The 22309-nt window shown below is 37.4% G+C and overlaps 3 protein-coding genes across 44 annotated transcripts in view; 1 reads left to right on the plus strand and 2 right to left on the minus strand.

Annotated features, from left to right (window-relative positions):
* PTPRD (protein tyrosine phosphatase, receptor type D) overlaps nt 1-22309 on the plus strand; it is a 2534232-nt gene that overhangs the window by 705556 nt on the left and 1806367 nt on the right. The gene's annotated exons all lie outside the window — the stretch shown is intronic.
* Nucleotides 12206-15704, minus strand: LOC113897040 (endogenous retrovirus group K member 25 Env polyprotein-like). The gene is made up of 2 exons (XM_027549307.1): nt 15588-15704; nt 12206-12734 (listed from the first exon to the last, which is right to left on the minus strand). The coding sequence occupies exon 2, from the start codon at nt 12731-12733 to the stop codon at nt 12275-12277; it is 459 nt and encodes a 152-aa protein (XP_027405108.1). The 5' UTR covers nt 12734; nt 15588-15704; the 3' UTR covers nt 12206-12274.
* On the minus strand, nt 13127-15594 carry LOC113897038 (endogenous retrovirus group K member 7 Gag polyprotein-like). The gene is given in 2 exon segments (XM_027549303.1): nt 13127-14688; nt 14691-15594. Coding segments are annotated over 2 exon segments (1530 nt in total). The 5' UTR covers nt 15517-15594; the 3' UTR covers nt 13127-13984.

Below are 22309 nucleotides of genomic sequence, written 5' to 3' on the forward strand. Positions count from 1 at the left end.
TATTTTTTTCTTTATATCATAAGAAATTTTTGAAAATTTAGTTTAATTGGCTCTAAGTAGTGCCTCCCTTAGTTATTTAATTTTGCTTTTTACCATTTTTTTCAAATTTTAGTACAATTTTGTATTTTTATAAATAATACTTATGATGAATGCCTTTTTCTTCATTTGGGTACATTTCATATTCTTAGATGAGTGTAGAATCTCCCTATGGATTATAGGTCACAGACTATGGTTATTTTAACTATATTGATATATATTATCAAATAACTTTCCATAAGGTTCTAAAGTGCCATACCCAATATATTAATGTGAGAGAGAACCTACTTTTGAGTAATGAAAGGTACATACCATCTGCTTGTGCATTTCTACCTCAAATGCTTTGACTATTTCTTTAGTAATAAATAGGAGGTTATGGGACACAATTTAAATTCTCAACATTCTGATAACCATTTTGTAATTAACTGGAAAAGGATGAGGAGTGGTGGGATGGAGGTAGGAAGGAGGGAGACCCAAGAATGAGGGATACACACACACACACACACACACACACACACGGCTGATCTTCATTGTTTTAAGGCAAAAATGAACACATTATAGAACAATTATCCTCCAGTTAAAATTTTTTTTAAATAATAAAAGAATGAATGTTTTTAAAAATTAATTTGTTTCTTTTAATTGGAGGCTAATTACAATGTTGTAGTGGTTTTGCCATACTTTGACATGAATCAGCCATGGGTGAACATGTGTCCCCATCCTGAACCCCCCTCCCACCTCCCTTCCCATCCCATCCTTCGGATCATCCCAGTGCACAGGCCCTGAGTGCCCTGTCTCATGCATCAAACCTGGACTGGAGATCTCTTTCACATATGTTAATATACATGTTTCAATGCTATTCTCTCAAATCATCCCACCCTTGCCTTCTCCCACAGTATCCAAAAGTCTGTTCTTTATATCTGTGTCTCTTTTTTAAAAAAGGAAAGAAAGAAAAAGGAAAAGGAAGAATAGGCAGAAAGAAAATCATGACAACCTTTGGATGCTTTGACCAGACTTCCTGGCAAGAAGGGAGATGGGACTTAGCTAGACAGTAGTCCATAGAGGTGAGCACAAGTCAGACCTATAACTGCTTTCTGTTGTCTGTTGACATTCAATCTGAATTTATGTCATGATACTACAATAAGCCTAGTGTCATAATTATCAAGTAATACAACGTTTCAGTATCTCATTTACCTTTAAAGGCTAGTGGTTGAGTGATTTGAAATACCATTGTTAGTCATATGCTTCAGCTGCTGCCCTAGGACATAGAAGGCACAATCATATGAGGGCTGTACTATGAATTTTGTATAGGCTAGGTATAAAAGGAAATCTAAATTCTGTGAGAAATGTTTTCCATATTTTACATTTACTTATATTGTTTTTTTTTTTTTTTTGCAAGAGAATATCATCATGCTGCAATATTTTTCCTCCGGTACGAAGTGTGGCAACCTAGCATCACAGTTGACCTACATTTTGAGCTTGTGAATAATTCATTTCTCATAAAAGCAAGCAAACTAACAAACAAGTACTGGCCTACTTTTAAATTCTAGTTACTTTCTACCATTGCCAGCTCTTACTAGTGATTGTATACCAGGAGTTGAAATGTTTGGTCAGAAAATATACATCTGTTCAACTTTAGTAGATACTGCTAGAGTTTGTTAGTCGCCCTCTGTGTATAAAAGTTCACACTGGTAATTGTATGTAACTGAAATGGGAAAACCAAATTCTGTTCATGGAGCCGAAGAACAAATTCCATAAACTTGCAAAATAAACATTCACACAAGCAAAGTTTATTTTAAGGATAGAAGTTCAAAGTTCTCAGCATGGATGCTGAGACAGGGAAGAGCCCCCAAAAGGCAGGGATTATATCAGTTGTATATCTTGACTATTATTGATCTGTACAATTTTGGTTGGCTTGTGACTTTAATATATGTCATTTTTGACCAATAAATTTGCATATTGCAATGTCCAGTTTACCATTTTTATGGCTTTTTTGGATCCCTTAGTTTCTCAGTTTCTCCAGACATTGTGAACCATCCCTCAACCCTTTCTCAAGACCCCAGACCATTATATAGGGGCCAATTGTATGTTTAAGAGCTAATGGTCCTCCTGGAGTTCTTCTCCTTGATAGACTGGACAGCAGTTAATGATTGTCTTGTCCTGGGTATGGATGTTTTATGACCGTCCAGACCAGAGAGGCATTCCTCTGAATGCCTAGAAACTGGAGCAGCAAATATAGCTTTGGGCTAATGGAGCAAAATGTTTTTGTGAGAGAATTAAAATTGAAATTAGAAAAGGAACCTAGGCTCTAACCCTACACTGACTACCTAATGATTTCTGCCTTATAATTATGATTTTAGTTTATGATGACTGATGTTGCTGGACCACATTATTTTTCTATTTTATTTGATTTTATTATAACTTTAAAAATTTTATTCCATCTGTTTTAATAATTTTGTGGAGATATAATTTATATCAAACTTTACCCATTTAAAACATACAAGTCAACAGTTTTCAATATATTCACAAGTCATATAACCATATATTCACAAGTCGTAATATATTTACAAGTCATGCAAGCATTATCATTATTTGATTTCAAATATTTCATTACCCTTGAAATAAAATCAGCAGTATACCCACCCTTTTCCCCATAGTTCTACCCCTATAAAATCTTTATTCTCTTTTTCTGACTCTATGGATTTACCTATACTGGACTTTTCATATTAATGCGATCATACCAATTGTCTTTTGTGATTAAATCTTCCATTTAGCATGATGTTTCTGAGGTCCCTCATATTTTAGCATGTATTGGTACTTCATTTGTTTTTATCACCGATTATTATTTCATTGTATGGTTATACTATATTTTGATTCTCAGTGGCCATCTGGAATTCCTTTTATTGTGAAATGCTGTGAATTCCCTTTCACATTTGTCTTTAGGCTTGTCTGACTTTTGGTTATGATTAACAAGTTTCTTATATACTCATGTATTCTGAGTGTGTGACACTTGTTTGTTGTATACATTGTATATATCTTTTCTGTCTCTATGGCTTGCCCTTTCAGGGTTTTAAACTTGTATTTTGATGAAGATGATTTCTTAATTTTAATGTTTGGTTTATCAATCGTTTCTGTTTTGGTTAGTGCTTTTTGTATTCTGTTTAATAAATCTTTCTCAAGTCCAAATTCATGAAGGTATTTGATTATTCATCTTACCTAGAAGATTTTACCTTTTGTACTTGTAAAGCTGTTTTGATGCAGAGATAATGTATTTCTCTTGAGGGTCCTCATCAAGAGGACAGCATCTAGTGTGGAGCATGGCATCTAGAATAATATTTTAGTAAGTTTAATGGCAATATTTTTAAAGGTACTTAATGTAAACAGACGCTCTCTTGCTAAGGGGAACTTTAAGAAAAGCAATTCTAAAGGGATACATTGGCGGGCACTTTACACAAGACACTCATCCAAGCCCTGAACTAAACAATATTCTAAGCATTTGTTGTTAATGTTCAGTCACTAAGTTGTGTCCAACTCTTTGTGACCTCATGAATTGTAGCACACAACTCTCCTCTGTCCTTCACCATCTCCCAGAATTTACTCTGACTCACTTTTGCGGAGAAGGCGATGGCACCCCACTCCAGTACTCTTGCCTGGAAAATCCCATGGACGGAGCAGCCTGGTAGGCTACAGTCCATGGGGTCGCAAAGAGTCGGACATGACTGAGCAACTTCACTTTCACTTTTCACTTTCATGCATTGGAGAAAGAAATGGCAACGCACTCCAGTGTTCTTGCCTGGAGAATCCCAGGGACAAAGACACCTGGTGGGATGCCGTCTATGGGGTCGCACAGAGTCGGACACGACTGAAGTGACTTAGCTGCTGCTGCTAAGTCGCTTCAGTCGTGTCCGACTCTGTGCGACCCCATAGACTGCTAAGTCACTTCAGTCGTGTCCGACTCTGTGCGACCCCATAGACAAGGCTGCCCCGTCCCTGGGATTCTCCAGGCAAGAACACTGGAGTGGGTTGCCATTTCCTTCTCCAATGCATGGAAGTGAAAAGTGAAAGTGAAATCGCTGAGTCTTGTTCGACTCTTATCGACCCCATGGACTGCGGCCCACCAGGCTCCTCCATCCATGGGATTTTCCAGGCAAGAGTACTGGAGTGGGGTGCCATTGCCTTCTCCAGACTTAGCAGCAGCATCAGCATATCCATTGAGTCGATGATGCTATCCAAACATCTCATTCTCTGTCACCCTCTTCTCCTCCTGCCTTCAATCTTTCCCAGCATCAGGTTCTTTTCTAAGGAGTTGGCTCTTAGCATCAGGTGGCCAGAGTACTGGAGCTTCAGCTTCAGCATCAGTCCTTCCAGTGAATATTCAGGGTTTATTTCCTTTAGAATTGACTGGCTTGATCTCCTTATAGTCCAAGGGACTCTCAGCAGTCATGATTCAAAAGAATCAATTATTTGGCACTCAACCTTCTTTGTGTTCCAACTCTCACATCTACACATGATTGCTGGGAAAACCATAGCTTTGACTACATGGACCTTTGTCAGCAAAGTGATGCCTCTGCTTTTTAATACATTGTCTAGATTTGTCAAAACTTTCCTCCCAAGAAACAGTAGTCTTTTAATTTAATGATTGCAGTCACTGTTCACAGTGATTTTAGAGTCCAAGATAATAAAATCTGTTACTTTTCCACCTTTTCACCTTCTATTTGCAATGAAGTGATGGAACTGAATGCCATGATCTTAGGTTTTTAAATGTTGATTTTTTTTTCTTTTTATTGAAGGATAATTGCTTTACAGAATTTTGTTGTTTTCTGTCAAACTTCTACATAAATCAGCCATATGTATACATATATCCCCTCCTTTTTGAACCTCCCTCCCATCTTCCTCCCCATCCCACCCCTCTAGATTGATACAGAGCCCCTGTTGAGTTTCCTGAGCCATACAGCAAATTCCCATTGGCTATCTATTTTACATATGTCAATGTAAGTTTCCATGTTACTCTTTCCATATATTTCACCCTCTCCTCCCCTCTCCCCATGTCCATAAGTCTATTTTCTATGTCTGTTTCCCCATTGCTGCCCTATAAATAAATTCTTACTTACTTATGAAGACTCCAACTGTTGGTTCTTTCAGATTGTCATTATCTTCCAAGTTTTTGTTTTTTTAAGTAATTTATGAAAGTGATAGTTGCTCAGTCACGTCCAACTCTGTAATCCCATGGACTATAGAGTTCATGGAATTCTCCAGGCCAGAATACTGGAGTGGGTTGCCTTTCCCTTCTCCAGGGGATCTTCCCAATCTAGGGATTGAACCCAGGTCTCCCACACTGCAGGTGGATTCTTTACCAGCTAAGCCACCAAATGCTTTCCTTTTTATGGCTGAGTAATATTCCATTGTGTACATTTACCACAACTTCTTTATCCATTCATCTGTCGATGGACATTTAGGTTGCTTCCATGTTATAGCTATTGTAAATAGTGCTGCAATGAACAATGGAATACATGTGTCTTTTTCAACTTTGGATTCCTCAGGGTATATGCCTCGGAGTGGGATTGCTAGATCATATGGTGGTTTTATTCCTAGTATTTAAAGGAATCTCCATATCATCTTCCATAGTGGCTGCGTCAATTTATATTCCCAGTGACAGTGCAAGAGTGTTCCCTTTTCTCCATACCCTCTCCAGCATTTACTGTTTGTAGAATTTTTGATGATGGCCATTCTGACTGGTGTGTGGTGATATTTTATTGTAGTTTGGATTTGCATTTCTCTAATAATGAGCAATGTTGAGCATCCTTTCATGTGTTTGTTAGCCATCTGTGTCTTCCTTGGAGAAATGGCTGTTTAGGTATTTTTCCCACTTTTTGATTGGGTTGTTTGTTTTTCCAGTATTGAGTTGTATGAGCTGCTTGTATGTTTTGGAAATTAAACCTTTGTCAGTTGTTTCATTTGCTATTCTTTTCTCCCATTCAGAGCGTTGTCTTTTCACCTTGCTTATAGTTTCCTTTGATGTGCAAAAGCTTTTAAGTTTAGTCAGGTCCCACTTGTTTACTTTTGTTTTTATTTCCGTGACTGTAGGAGGTGGGTCATAGAGGATCTTGCTTTGATTTATGTCATCAAGTGTTCTGCCTATGTTTTCTTTTAAGAGTTTTATAGTTTCTGGTCTTACATTTAGGTCTTTAATCTGTTTTGAGTTCATCTTTGTGTATGGTGTTAGGAAGTGTTCTAGTGTCATTCTTTTACCTGTAGCTGTCCAGTTTTCTCAGCACCATTTATTGAAAAAGCTGTCTTTGCCCAATTGTATATTCTTGCCTCCTTTGTCAAAAATTAGGTACCCATAGGTGCATGGGTTTATTTCTGGGCTTTCTATCTTGTTCCATTGGTCTATATTTCTGATTTTGTGCCAGTACCATACTGTCTTGATGGCTGTAGTTTTGCAGTATAATCTGAAGTCAAGAAGGTTGATTCCTCCAGCTTCATTCTTCTTTCTCGTTACTGCTTTGGCTATTCAGGGTCTTTTGTGTTTCCATATGAATTGTGAAATTTTTTGTTCTAGTTCTGTGAAAAATGCCATTGGTAATTTGATAAGGAATCACATTGAATTGGTAGATTGCATTTGGTAGTATAGTCATTTTCACAATATTGATTCTTCCTATCCAGGAACATAGAATATCTCTCTATCTGTTTATGTCTTCTTTGATTTCTTTCATTAGTGTCATAATTTTCTGTATACAGTTCTTTGTTTCCTTAGGTAAGTTTATTCTTAGATATTTAATTCCTTTTGTTGCAAGAAATTATATTATATTGTTGTTCCAATCCAATTGGGATTGATTCCTTAATTTCTCTTTCTGATTTTTCATTGTTAGTATATAGAAATGCAAGTGATTTCTGTGAATTAATTTTGTATACTGCAAATTTTATAAATTCACTGATTAGCTCTAGTAATTTTCTGATACTATCTTTAGGGTTTTCTATGTACAGTATCATGTCAAATGCAAACTGAGTGATTTTCTTATTCTTTTCTGATCTGGATTCATTTTATTTCTTTTTGTTTTCTGATTGCTGTAGCTAGGACTTCCAGAATTATGTTAAATAATAGTGGTGAAAGTGGACACCCTTGTCTTGTTCCTGATCTTAGGGAGGAATGCTTTCAGTTTTTCACCATTGAGAATAATTGCTTTAGGCTTATCATATATGGCCTTTACTATGTTGAGGTAACTTCCTTCTATGCCCATTTTTTTAAGAGTTTTAATCATAAATGGGTGGTGAATTTTGTCAAAGACTTTTTCTGCATTTTTGAGATTACCATATGGTTTTATCTTTCAATTTGTTAATATGGTGTATCATGTTGATTGATTTGCATATGTTGAATAATCCTTGCATCCCTGGAATAAACCCAACTTGATCATAGTGTATGAGCTTTCTGATGTGTTGCTGAATTCTGTTTGCTAAAATTTTGTTGAGGATTTTTCCATCTATGCTCATCAGTAATATTGGCCTGTAGTTTTCTTTTTTGTGTGTGTTGTCTTTGTCTGGTTTTGGTATCAGAGTGATGATGGTCTCATAGAATGTGTTTGGAAGTGTTTCATCCTCTACAGTTGTTTAGAAGGATGGGAATTAGCTCTTCTCTAAATGTTTGATAGAATTCTCCTGTGAAGCCATATGATCCTGGGCTTTTGTTTTTTGGGAGATTTTTGATCACAGCTTCAATTTCAGTGTTTGTAATTGAGTTGTTCATAATTTCTACTTCTTCCTGGTTCAGTCTTGGAAGATTGAACTTTTCTAAGAATCTGTCCATTTCTTCCTGGTTATTCCTTTTATTTCCATGTAGTTGTTCATAATAGTCGCTTATAGTCCTTTGTATTTCTGTATTGTCTGTTGTAACCTCTCCTTTTTCATTTCTAATTTTGTTGATTTGATTCTACTCTCCTTTTTCCTTGATGAGTCTGGCTAAATGTTTGTCAATTTTATTTATCTTCTCAAAGAACCAGCTTTTAGTTTTATTAATCTTTATTATTGTTTTTTTCATTTCTTTTTCATTTATTATGCTCGGATCTTTATGATTTCTTTCCTTCTACTAATTTTGGGGTTTTTGTTGTTGTTGTTGTTCTTCTTCTTCTTCTTTTTCCAGTTGCTTTAGGTGTAAAGTTAGGTTGTCTATTCAATGTATTTCTTGTTCCTTGAGACAGGATAATTTTGCTATGAACTTCCCTCTTAGAACTGCTTTTGCTGCATCCTATATGTTTTGTGTTGTCGTGTTTTCATTGTCATTTGTTTCTAGAAATTTTTTGATCTCCCTTTTGATTTCTTAAGTAATAACCTGTTGGTTATTTAGAAACATATTGTTTAATCTCCATGTGTTTGTGTTTCTTACAGTTTTTTTCTTGTAATTGATATCTAGTCTCATGGCGTTGTGGTCGAAGAAGATGCTAGATATGATTTCAACTTTCTTAAATTAACTGAGGTTTAATTTGTGAACAGGATGTGATCTAACCCAGAAAATATTCCATGTGCACTTGAGAAGAAGGTGTATTCTTCTGCATTTGGAGGTAATGTCCTAAAGATATCAATGAGAGCCATCTCATCTATTGTATTATTTAAGACTTGTGTTTCCTTATTAATTTTCTGTTATGATGATCTGTCCATTGGTGTGTGTGGGGTATTAAAGTCTCCTATTATTTTCATGTTACTTTCAATTTCTCCTTTTATGTCTGTTAGTGTTTGTCTTATGTATTGAGGTGCTCCTATGTTGGGTGCATAGATATTTACACTTGTTTTGTCGTCTTCTTTGATTGATCCTTGATCATTATGTAGTGTCCTTCCTTATCCCTTGCAATATTCTTTATTTTAAGGTCTGTTTTGCCTGATATGAGAATTGCTACTCCAGCTCTTTTGCTTCCCATTTGCATGGAATATATTTTTTCATCCTTTTTCTTTCAGTCTATGTGTGTCTTTAGATCTGAAGTGCATTTCTTGTAGATAGCATATATATGGGTCTTGTTTTTGTATCCATTCAGCTAGTCTGTGTCTTTTGGTTGGAGCATTTGATCCGTTTATATTTAAAGTTATTATTGATATATGTGTTCCTATTGCCATTTTCTTAATTGTTCTGGGCTGATTTTGTAGATCTTTTTCCTTTCTTGTTTTTCATGACTATATAAGCCCCTTTAGCACTTGTTGTAAAGCTGGTTTGGTGGTACTGAATTCTCTTAATTTTTGCTGACATGAAAAGCTTTCTATTTCTCCATTAATTTTGAATGATATCCTTGCCAGGTGCAGTAATCTTGGTTGTAGATTTTTCCCTTTCAGTACTTTAAATATATCCTGCCATTCTCTTGTGGCCTGCATAGTTTCTGTTGACAGATCAGCTGTTAAGTGTATAGCGTGTCTCTTGTATGTTACTTGTTGCTGCTCCCTTGCTGCTTTTAATATTCTTTCTTTCTTAGTTTGTTTAGTATGCATCTTGGCATGTTTCTTCTTGGGTTTATCCTGTATGGGACTCTTTGTGCCTCTCGGACTTGATTGACTGTTTTCTTTTCCAAGTTGGGGAAATTTTCAAGTATAATCTCTTTAAAAATTTTCTCATACACTTTCTTTTTCTCTTCTTCTTCTGGGACCCCTATAATTCGAATGTTGGTGCATCTGATATTATCCCAGAGGTCTCTGAGACTATCTTCAGTTCCTTTCGTTCTGTTTGCTCTATTCTGCTCTTCATGAGTTATTTCCACCATTTTATCTTCCAGGTCACTGATTTGTTCTTCTGCTTCAGATATTCTGCTATTGATTCCTTCTAGAGTATTTTTATTTTCAGTAATTGTATTGTTTGCCTCTGAATGTTTATTCTTTAATTCTTCTATGTTTTTGTTAATTGATTCTTTCATTTTCTCCATTTTGTTTTCAAGGTTCTTGATCACCTTTACTATCATTATTCTGAATTCTTTTTCAGGTAGTTTGCCTATTTCCTCTTCATTTATTTATACTTCTGTGTTTCTAGTTTGTTCCTTCATTTCTCTGCCTTTTTAATTTTTTTTTTAAATTATTGTGTTTGAGTATTCACAAGGTTGAAGGCTTCAAGGTTGAATTCTTTTTTCCTTTTGGTTTCTTCCCTCCTAAGTTTGGTCCACTAGTTTGTGTAAGCTTCCTATAGGGTGAGGTTTGTGCTGAGTTTTTGTTTGTTTGTTTGTTTGTTTTTCCTCTGATGGGTAAGGCTGAGTGAGGTGGTAATTCTGTCTGCTGATGATTGGGTTGTATTTTTGTTTTATTTGTTCTTTAGATGAGGCGTCCTGCACAGGGTGCTACTGGGGTTGGGTGATGCCAGGTCTTGTTCTCAGGTGTTTTCTTTTGTGTGAGTTTTCACTATTTGATATTCCCTAGGGTTAGTCCTCTGGTAGTCTAGGGTCTTGAAGTCAGTGGTTCCACTCCTAAGGCTCAGGGGTTGATCTCTGCTGAGAATGGAAGATTCCACAAGTGGTTTGTTATGGCATTAAGTGAGATTAAAACAAATATCCAAACAGGAGAAACCAAAGATGAACCCCTGACAAATGGCAGTTACAAAATCAGGCAAATAATAATTAAAATAATGGAATATACACATATACCCATGAGAAAAGTCAAAACAGTCCAACAAAATGAAGTACAGTAGATTGATGCAGCAAACAAAGGAAATAAAAATTTTTATTTATTAGTTAACAAAATTAACTAAAGCACAAACTGGAAAATAAAACTAAAGCAAGATGCCAAGTGGGGAATGAAGCAATGAAAACAAAAGTAACAAACATATTGAGAGGGAAGGAAAGAAAGAAAGAATAGATTTGCAAAGTTAAATAGAGGTAGATGAAGAAGATTTATATACATTAAAGATTAACTGTGAAGGGAAAAATTACAGTAGGAAAAGAAATAAAGGAAAAAACAGAAAAAATATGATAGGTTTAAAAAAATTAAAACTATAAAAAAGTGAAAAGAAAATAAAAAAGAAGGAGAAAGATAAAAGGAAAAAAGAAAGTAAGCTCCACAGAACTGCAAAAGCCCAGTGTAGAGGCAGAGGTTTATAACAACAATAAAAAGTGTGACTGAATATACACATGCATATTCAGTCACACATATGTATATGCATATGCATATGCATATTCAGTCACACATATGAATGAAAATGAAACTAACAAATGTGTTGAGAGGAAAGGAAAAAAAGAAAGATGTGCAAAGTTAAATAGAGGTAGATAAAGAAGATTTATACACTTTGAAGATTAACTGCAAGGGGAAATGAACAGTAGAAAAAGCAAACAAAGAAATAAACGTAGAAAAAATAATAATAGGTTTAAAAGATAAAAAATTAAAATTGAGGAAAAATAAAAAAAGGACAACACAGAACTGCAAAAACCCAACGTAGAGGTGGAGGTTTATAACAGCAATAGAAAATGTGACTGAGGAAAAAAAAAGAAAGCTCAAAAGCTTAATTAGATCAGATTTCATAGTGCCAATAAAATCGACAACTGCAACAGAGGAGAGAAAAAAAGAAAAATAATACAAAGGAATCTACAGAACAAGTAAAAACATAAGAATAATAAATGTTTTTCTTGAGTTAGTGCTGTCAGAGTCCCCTCCCTCACTGGGAGTCACAGTCCACCTCACCTCCCTAGGATGCCCTCCAACACTGCACTGATCTCTGGACATGCTGTGGGAGCAGCTCAGATTCTAATCTGGTCCTACTTCTGTGTGTCCTTGCCTCCGATGTTCACAGTTAACAGAACTGCCGGAGCCAGCCGGCAAAGTCGATCAGGTCCCGAGAACGTGCACGGCGGGGCTAAGAAAGAAACTAAAGCAAGAGACTACAAAGATGGGGTCGAGAGGTTCAGACACGTCACCACGAAGGGACGCAGTCTGACACCAACTTTATTCAACATCTCATATTTATACAGAAAAGCGTGAGAGAGACAAAACAGTTGACATTTTTTCTTGGTTAGCCTATACATCTTACAAACAGTCACAAGAAATCTTGAGAGCATGGGAATGGCTCCCTGTTATTATTTCTTACACCAGATAACATTTCTCTGTGCGTGAGAAGTTTGCACAGAACTCCAGGTGCCTGCAGTAAATAAGCGCCTAATCTCTGGGGTGGCGGGACAGAGAGCTATGTTTGCAAGCAAACCCTCAAGGACTGAGGCAGCTCCCAGAGCTGTGTCCTTCGGACAAAGGACCCCGTTCTCACGGGCAGCTCCCTGCATCTCCCCCTTTCTTTTTATATAGGCGCACGCTTATGTTCCTTTAACTGCAGACCATTTCCATAGATGGAAGCCTTTATGATCCATAGATCATCAATCAGTTTTTTAATTAAACAAGGTGCAAGAAATAAAACAGTTTTATTAGTGTATATGGGAATGGACTGACCCTCCCAGCCCACAGGTTGGAGAAGGGGAGGGTCAGGAAAATAAGCCCAGTAAGCATTTGAATATTCTTCAGAGTGTGCAGTGTTAATCTGATTTAAGATAATTAATAAGGTTATCAGGAAGCTTAAAGGCGATATCGGATCGCCCTGCACCGCAACACGATTCTGTGCCTCTCGCATCAATGCCTGAAGTTGTTGCCGAGATGGTAATTCATCATGCTCTTGAATTGTCAGTCTCCTCATCTGATTTGCTAGAGACTGTCTCCGCTGTGTGTACCAACCTTTCCGGCAGCCAGCGCGGCGCTTCGGCATCCTGTGGGAAAACACAAACATGCCCTCGTCCCCAGATTAGTACTGGATCTGGTCCATACCATTTTCCTACAAGTGGGTCTTTCCAAAAGACTTTAGGTCTTATTGTTTGTGCATCAAAGTTCCAAAATCGCTGTGCTGCTGAACGGCCACTTATATCCAATTGTAAAAAATTTAGAACAAATAAAGCATGGTTTAGAGAGTTGGAGGGGGTATTGGGATACAATTCCCCCTTCTTTAGTTTTTGCAATTGATGTTTGAGAGTTTGATGTGCCCGTTCAATAATTCCTTGACCTTGAGGATTATAAGGGATACCTGTTTTATGTGAGATAGACAATTGCGTACAAAATAATTGAAAATTTTTTCCAGTGTATCCTGGACCATTGTCTGTTTTTATGGTTTTAGGGGTTCCCATAACAGCAAAACATTTAATGCAATGAGCTATACAATGTTTGCTAGCTTCTCCGGATTGTAGAGAGGCATGTAAAAAGCCGGAGAAGGTGTCAATAGTAACATGAACAAATTTTTGTTTACCAAATTCAGGAATATGGGTAACATCCATTTGCCATATATCGTTTGGCAACAATCCTCGAGGATTAACTCCATAGTGGGGGACGCTAAAAAACTGAGGACACGTTTGACATTGCTTAACAATCTGTCTGGCAGCTTCTCGAGTAATGCCAAATTGAAGTCTTAAGCTATTGCTGTTTTGATGGTGTAAGCTGTGGGAAGTTTTTGCCATTTGTTCCAGTGAAGGAAATATCATACGTGTAGCTTCATCAGCCAAAGCATTGCCTCGTGCTAAAGGTCCAGGAAGTCCAGAGTGAGCACGAATATGACCAAAATAGCATTTATTAACTCTGGAGCAAATTAAATGTTGTATATCACGAAAAAGAGTTTGGATAGTAGAATTCAGGGTACCAATAAATGGAACAGTCTCAATAGTGTTTAAGGCTCTTATGATATATTGACTGTCAGAATATAAATTAAATGGAGCAGAAATTTGTAACAAAGCCTGAAAAACGGCAAATAGTTCTACTTCTTGAGCAGACTTATAATTAGTATGCCAGGTGGTAGTATTGTCCTGTATAATCAAACTAGCTATTCCATTAGAAGAGCCATCAGTAAATACAGTTAGGGCGTCGGCAAGGGGCTGAGAAACAACGATTTTTGGGAAGAGAAATTGGTGATAATGAGCAAATTGCAAAATTTTATCTGAGGGATAATGATTATCAAGCCGTCCACTAAAACCAGCTAAGGCAATAACCCTTGTAATGCCGTGGCCAAAGTTATGTCTTGAACGTATGAAGGGCCGATATCAGCACAAATCCGTATATAGTCAGATAAGCCTCCCTTTTTCCTGTAAGGTCTCAGGGCAGCTTGACAAGCCGAATTGGCATTCTCATAAGCAAGCTGTTTAGTCAACACCATCCCCGCCTGCTCATCCCCTATCATTTTACCAATTGTCTCAAGCAGGCGGGCAACAAAATCCTGATATGGCTCATCTGGCCCCTGGCGAATTTTAGATAAATCTTCAGTCTTTTTATCAGAATTTGGAAGCTTTTTCCATGCTTGTAGAGCCGCAGCACTAATCTGAGGGTAGGCTCCAGGTAAATAATTAAGTTGACTATTAGTGTCTCGATATTCTCCCTCTCCCACCATCATTTCATAAGTGGTGTTCAGTCCCTGTCGCCGGTTGATATCGGCTGTGATCCCACATTGCTCAGCAAACTCAGATTTCCATAGTAAATAATCTCCTCCAGATAAACAAGCTCGAGCAACCTGTTTCCAATCATTAGGTGGCAGATTTTGATTTCCTAAAGCCTCTATAATAGCCTGAGTAAACGGCGCAGTCGGGCCATATCGTGCACAAGCCATTTTTAACTCTTTCAGTTGCTTAAAGGGCAGCGGCTCATAATACCTCTGCTGTTGATCATTTTCAAACACTGGATAGATTTCTGAAACCCGGGAATATGTTCTCCTTCTTCATTAGCTCGCTTAATTGCTTGTTGAAGAGGAGATAATAATATCTCACTTTTAATTTTTATGTTTTCACCGGGCAAAGAAGCAGGAATAGATATAAGCTCTCGCGGTTCTACGAAAGGCGGAGGTGGATCGAGTCCAGCAAGAACCGAGGGAGGATATGCTGGAGGCACAGGCTGGCTGGAGTGGGAGTCTCCCTGTGCATCCTTTTTTACTGCTATAACAATCTTCTGAATTAAATTCTCCAGCTGTTCTTCAGAAAGCCCTGAATGCTTTAATTCCCCTTTTCCTGAGGGGGATTCCATGTTAACCATCATCTCCCAAGGCATATCCTCTCTATGGTTCTGAGCCGCTTGTTCATTTAACTCTTTCTGTTCATCAGAGCTTAACACATCATCACTCCCTCCAGCCTTATAAGCTGTTCCCTCAGGCACAGCATAAAGCGGCTCAGGTGATGGGGCAGAAGGCTCTGTAACTTCGGGTCCTGTGGAATCCCTGAGAGCCGTTTGAATTTTATGTCCCTCATGTTCAGGATCCAGGCAGTCTCTTATGAGAGTCCACAAAGAAAAAGCATCCACAGGAACACGATTGGGACCATGTAAGGAATAATATGTCTGCAATTGTTTTCCTACTTTTTTCCAAGTTTCCAGACTAACTGTTCCTTCCTCTGGAAACCAAGGACAAACCTCCTCAATAAAAAGTAAAAACTTTTCTAGCTGTAACTTATTTACATGAATTCCCCTACCTTTTAACATAGTTTTCAACATATGTACAAATAACTGGCGGCTATTGCCTTGTCCCATGATTTATTACTCTCGACAATCACCCTCCCTGCCCTTTACTTTTAATTACTTAGGAATTCCTCTTTACTTACCTCAATCTTGGCGGGCAGCGGCCGTCGTCGCACTCCGATTCTCGGGTCCCTGTTCGGGCGCCACCTGCCGGAGCCAGCCAGCAAAGTCGATCAGGTCCCGAGAACGTGCACGGCGGGGCTAAGAAAGAAACTAAAGCAAGAGACTACAAAGATGGGGTCGAGAGGTTCAGACACGTCACCACGAAGGGACGCAGTCTGACACCAACTTTATTCAACATCTCATATTTATACAGAAAAGCGTGAGAGAGACAAAACAGTTGACATTTTTTCTTGGTTAGCCTATACATCTTACAAACAGTCACAAGAAATCTTGAGAGCATGGGAATGGCTCCCTGTTATTATTTCTTACACCAGATAACATTTCTCTGTGCGTGAGAAGTTTGCACAGAACTCCAGGTGCCTGGAAGCGCCTAATCTCTGGGGTGGCGGGACAGAGAGCTATGTTTGCAAGCAAACCCTCAAGGACTGAGGCAGCTCCCAGAGCTGTGTCCTTCGGACAAAGGACCCCGTTCTCACGGGCAGCTCCCCGCACAGAACTAGTTTATTTCTTTGGGGGAGTTCTCAGTGACCTTTTATATAATACATAGGCACAGAGTCTGCCTAGTTGATCGTGTGGACTTAATCTGAAGCTTGCATAGTTGGTGGGAAGGTTTTGGGTCTTCTTCTTTAGCCACACTGCCCCTGGATTTCAATTGTTGTTTTATTTCCACCTCTACATGTGGGTCGTCCACTGGGGTTTGCTCCTGAGGCTGCCCTGGATGACTTAGGTTTGCTCCTGTGAGGGCAAGGTGTGGAGGCAGTGCAGCTACTTAAGTTGGAGGGGTTCTGGCAGCACCAGGTACTTGGGGAGTTGGCGACTAGAGCAGAAGGAAATTTAGTGCTCTAGAAGGGTATGGCAACCAATATTGGCCAATATGTTCCAGTATTCTTGCCTGGAGAATCCCCCTCCCTGACAGAGAAGCTTGGCAGGCCACAGTCTACAGGGTCGCAAAGAGTCCAGACACAACTGAAGTGACCTTGCGCGGATAGATGCAGGACTTTTTTTTGCCTGTGGCAGCGTTGCCACAGTGAGAGTTGAGCATGAAGGTGCCACAGTTGCCTGGCTTCTGGGGACCCTGGAGGCACCAAGTATGTAGGGACATGGACTGCCTCCACTGCAGGAGTTATGGCCCTATCAGTCTTTTTTTTTGAGCCTCTTGTAGCTGGTGATCAGAAGGCCTCTTTGGCTAGTCTTTCTCCATAGTTCTACACGTTCAGGCACTTGGAGGTCTCCCTTGCCTGGAGCCCTTCTCTGTTGATTGGTGAGTCAGGCACATAGAGGGCCCCTCCCTGGGGTGGGGGGCGGGGTCCTACTCTATAGTTCAGTGCATCAGGCATTTAATGGACCAGCCTCTCTATTGTTCAGCTGCTGATGCTGGCATGTGGGGAGAGAGAGGCTATGGTGATGTCTCCACCCTCTACATGTGACTCAGCAGTATTGCCTTGCTTCCATGGCTGCCTGGCTTTCCACCACAGTCTCCTCCCTCACACCCCCTTCATCTGTCTCTCTGCAGTCAACAGAAACCCTCACCCTGGGATTGCTCCACAATCCCTAAACTCCAGCTCCAACCCCTGCGCCTTCTAGGGGATCTGCGTCCCTGTCTAGGGTATGTATGGCTACTACAAGGACTGTCTGATTCTCATTCCATTTAGGCTGCCACAGATCAGCTGTTTCCCTCTCAGCCTTAAATGTTTCTCCTCTGACTCAGACAATCACCTCATGTGGGGATTGGGCCCCCTGCTTCAGTTCCCCCACCCGCCAAGGGCAGTTCTGGTTCTGCTAACACTCCTGCTTTTCACCCTAGTTCCTTCTTCCTACCAAGATTTGCCTGGTTCTATATATTCTTTTCCACTGGTCAGGTACTCCTGTCCTCTCTTAGCTGGTGTTCAGCATGCTCTTCTGTTTCGGAAGGTGTATTCCTGATGTATCCATGGAGAGACCCGTACTCCAAGTCCTCCTACTGCTCTGCCATCTTGTTCATGAATGTTGAGTTTTAAGCCAGCTTTTTCACTCTCTTCTTTCATTCTCATCAAGAGTCTCTTTAGTCCCTCCTCACTTTATGCCATTAGAGTGGTATTATGTGTATATCTGAGGTTGTTGGTATTTCTCCCCACAATCTTGATTCCAGCTTGTGCTTCCTCCAGCCTGGTATTTCACACAGTATGCTCTGCATTTAAGTTAAATAAGCAAGGTAACAATATACAGCCTTGACAGACTCTTTCCCAGTTTTGAACCAATCATTTGTCCCGAGTCCAGTTCTAAGGATAAAGGTACAGTTCTATTGACTCTTAAGTTATCACAATATCAAAATAAAGGCAATATATAACTGTATTAATCACTTTTCAAATACACAGTTTCATGACAAAAATTATTTATTATAATTGGCTTTGTGAGTTGACTTTATTGCAGATATTTTAAAAGAATTTAAGATGGTATGTTCAAAGATGATTTTAACTTTACATACATACCATTGTTCAAACATTACATTTTAAAGGAAAAAAAAAATATGTCAGTCTGTTTTACTTCTTATCTTGATTTTGTCTAGTTAAGTTTGATTCCTGTAACAGTTTTATTCAAGTCTTCTCACATCCTGTGTATTAAATTCTTTGTTCTAATTCGTCTCCTTTTGGTCATCCAAGCTAATAAATGATACAAGTAGCTTGGCTAGCTCAGCTTCTGTTATAAAAGAAATCCTATGATATTTAATGATAGGAAACCATTTAGTTAAATGATCTTCTTTAAAAAAAAAAAAATCAAAACAATGACCTGAATAGATATAGGTGTTCTGTGCTTAGTCACTTAGTTATGTCTGACTCTTTATGACCCCATGACAATAGCCTACCAGGCTCCTCTGTCCATGGGGATTCTCCAGGCAAGAATACTGGAGTGGGTTGCCATGCCCTCCTCCAGGGAATCTTCCCAACCCAGGGATAAAATCCAGGTCTCCCACATTGCAGGTGGATTCTTTACTGTCTGAGCCACCAGGAAAGCCCAAGCAAACTGGAGTGGATAGCCTATCCCTTTTATAGGTGATCTTCCACATCCAGGAATTGAACTGGGGTCTCCTGCATTGCAGGCAGGTTTTTTATCAGCTGAGCTATCAGGGAAGCCCTGAATAGACATGGATTCAATTATTATGAGTCTGTGATTACTATCTAGTACTCTTAATTACTAATTCAGATTAATTTGTTGTGCTGAGTTTATCTGTTGCAGAAAATGGAAAATAAATGTCCCAAGAAAAATTTCAGCTATAAATCTAATTCTCGTTAATTTTTACAGTCCATTAAAGAAGATGTGTGTCTGTGTAAAATACAAGTTCAAGTAAGATGTCTTAATTGGGTGTTCTATATTTTTTTTAATAAATGAAGATCCAAAACAAAATTAATGACTGAGAACTTTAGGGATGGTGTAATTATAAAACAGGGGCTCATTTTTTAATCTTTTTTGCTACCTTGCTATTTTTCAGTTTCTCTATATAGTTCTCTCTCTATATATATAGTAATATATATATTTCTCTATAGAAATACATATGTGTTTATATAAATATATGTGTACATATATATATTATATATATGTGTGTGTGTGTGTGTGTGTGTATGCACTATATGTATATAGTTCTCATTACCTGAATCATGTGTAGCTTCTGTGTGTGAGTGATACTAGAAATGAAATTGTAACATATTAATAGCTTACTATACACTAAGATTTTGGAGCAGGAAATGGCAACGCACTCCAGTATTCTTTCCTGGGAAATCCCATGGACAGAGGAGCCCGGTGGGTTACAGTCCATTGGATTGCAAAGAGTCAGTCTGAGCACTCACTCACACTAAGTTTTGGACCACTTTTCATGTTATCTCACTTAATACTCATGGTACCACATATTGCTACAACCTATCCCACATATTGCTATGTTACCAACAATTTACCCATTTTTATAGATATAGGAACTGAAACTCTCTGAGGTTAAGTAACTAATCCAAAGTCACCCATTTTGTAGGGCTTGATTCAAACTCTGATCTGACTCCAGAGGTCATGCTCTTTCCAGTAATCCCAGAGGTTGTGCTCCGCTGTGTTTTTTATATATGTCACATCTATCTCAATAATAAAATTTCAAATAATATTGCCTGGCACTGAGGCATAATTGCTTCAATTATAGAAAATAAGACCTCTGCTATAATTCCATTCAGAGTGCTCTTTAATTTTCTCTACGTTAGTTACATTTTCCATATGCAGAAATATGAAAGAAATATGAGTAAAAATGTAGGATCTGCAAATTGAACTTTCTAATTTTGTCAGAGGACATTGCTGCCAGCTAGAAGAGCTCTTTGGTTGTAACTGTGTGGAGTCATTTATTCCCAGTGAAGCCAAAAAGGCAACAAGTCTGTATGGTATTTAGGGCGATGTTTACTGAAAGGAGGGTGTCCTGATGTGTGAGAGGAGGGACACAGCACATTTATGGTAAAGTATTAGTGCAGAAAGTCGTTGCTCTTATTTTGGTTTTCTCTTTATTTCACTAAATGTCAAGTGTAATTTTTTTTCCTTTTCTCCTTAGTGAAATATGGCAAGATTTTCTTTCCTTATTCATGTTGATATATGGCAAAACCAATACAATATTGTAAAGTTAAAAAATAAAAAAAAAATAAAAGACACCTCTTATATAACTTCTGGCCCAAAAGAAGTTTTCTTCTTATATTTGAAAAATAAATATTTGTATCTTAAAGCATATTAAAAATGCTTTTTAGAGTTTTTATAAGCTGAACTCTAATACTTCTCCATATGTAAACTAACAGTTCTTGTTATTAAAAATCACCCTTGTGTTTGTTAATAAGAAGGAAAATTGACCTCAGCATATTACATTACTAGACAGAGGAAAAACAAATGTATTTTAAGAACAGGCACAAAAATAATGTGGTATTTGTGATAGATTCAGATCAGGCACTTTAAGACTTAAATTCTGAGTGTTCTTAAAATCTAATCCTAAAAAATACAGATACTTTAATAATATAATTGAACAAAATTGTCATCAGTTGCCATAATGAAATAAGTTTTATTTGCATGTTTGAGGTCAGGAAACTCTAATCTATTTAGTAAAAACTGGCAAGTTGTTTCATAATACACACAGTTGCCAGGTCTTGTTTCTGAAAGAGGAAATGAAAGATTAAATAATACACTAGGAGAAATTGAAAGGCAAAATTAACATAATTTCATAAAATACATTTTTTCAGAAATAATCAGTAGGTACGGTGTATTCTAAAGCAGTTTTTTTTTGTCACATTGGTGTTCAGTAGATGATTGTATATTTGCTAGGAGAATTTAATCATCATGAATGGATAATCAATAAAGGCAATTTACTTTTGAAATTAGGTTAGTGATATATTTAGCTCTAAAATATCCCCCAATAAATATTCGTCTATATTCTGACACCTGTTGTAAAAGCACATGATTGTCTAGATACCTTATTATTGGCATCTTTTAGAAGAAATGTGTTGAGATGATTATAACGAAACTGCTATTACTACAAATCTGTCAGTTTAATGTTACTCTAGAGCTGCCTTGTAGGATTTTATTACCAATTATGGTAAATAACACTTCTCTTGTGAAAATGTGAAAAATGAGTTTCAGTGGATCAGTTATCTTTTTCTAGTGTGAAGTCAGTGTACTGAAAAAAAAAAAAAAAAACTATGTCAGAGGTAAAGTTTATTCATTAAAATATTATACTGTTAGTCAAGTTGAATATGAAAAATTAAATATTATTTCATGAAATTTATGGAATACCAAACCTTAAAGAAACTGTGGATATTACTTTTAGAAATGAATCTTTATCAAAAAATGGTGAGTATAGTTGGTTTAACATTATATTTTCTATAAAATTATTAATTTGACTTTAATATCCCAATGCTAGTCATATATTTAAAACGTGGATTGCATGTTAACTCCCCACACTTATGATTTATTTTAATATTTAGCCTACCCAGAGAGAAGTTTGCTAGTTGGAGTTAAGAGTACACACCTCTCTTGGGTTACAGTCTGTCTGCATATGATTATTGCTAAGTAACTTCTGTCCCAATCACACCATATTATAGCCTATATATTTTTTCTAATTTTTATTCCCTCTTCTTTCCCAGCTACTATCCCAAATTAAAATTCCCGGTCCCCAAAACTGATTTCAGCTAGATATCATTTCTGATCAAATAATAGGTGGAAGCTTAATTATTCCAAAATTCCAGGAGATATTTTTATTATGAATTTTAAAAAACATATAACATGACAACTACCTTATTTACAAATTTTTAAGTATATAATACGGTATTGTTCACCACATGCACATTGTTGCACAGCGGATCTCTAGAACTTTTTCATCTTTCATGACTAAAAGTCTATACCTGTTGCATAGTAAGTCTAGGAAGTATTTTAATCATGACACATAAATGGAGCTTTTCTAAGTGGTACATTTTAAATGTTAACTCATATGAATGTTTCCTACCTTAATGTAAAATTTGTCTTTTTTATTATAAAAGTAATACTTGCTCAATCCAAAAATTTAGATAATATAAATACATATTAGGAAGAAAATAAAAGGCTCCACCAGTAGGAAAAAGCTATTGTTAATCATTTAGAGATTATACTTTTGAGTCTTTGTGTTTAATACATGCATAAAGTTTGATCATAGCAATAAGATTAC

The sequence above is a fragment of the Bos indicus x Bos taurus genome, chromosome 8, assembly GCF_003369695.1.
Source record: "Bos indicus x Bos taurus breed Angus x Brahman F1 hybrid chromosome 8, Bos_hybrid_MaternalHap_v2.0, whole genome shotgun sequence".
NCBI lineage: Eukaryota > Metazoa > Chordata > Mammalia > Artiodactyla > Bovidae > Bos > Bos indicus x Bos taurus.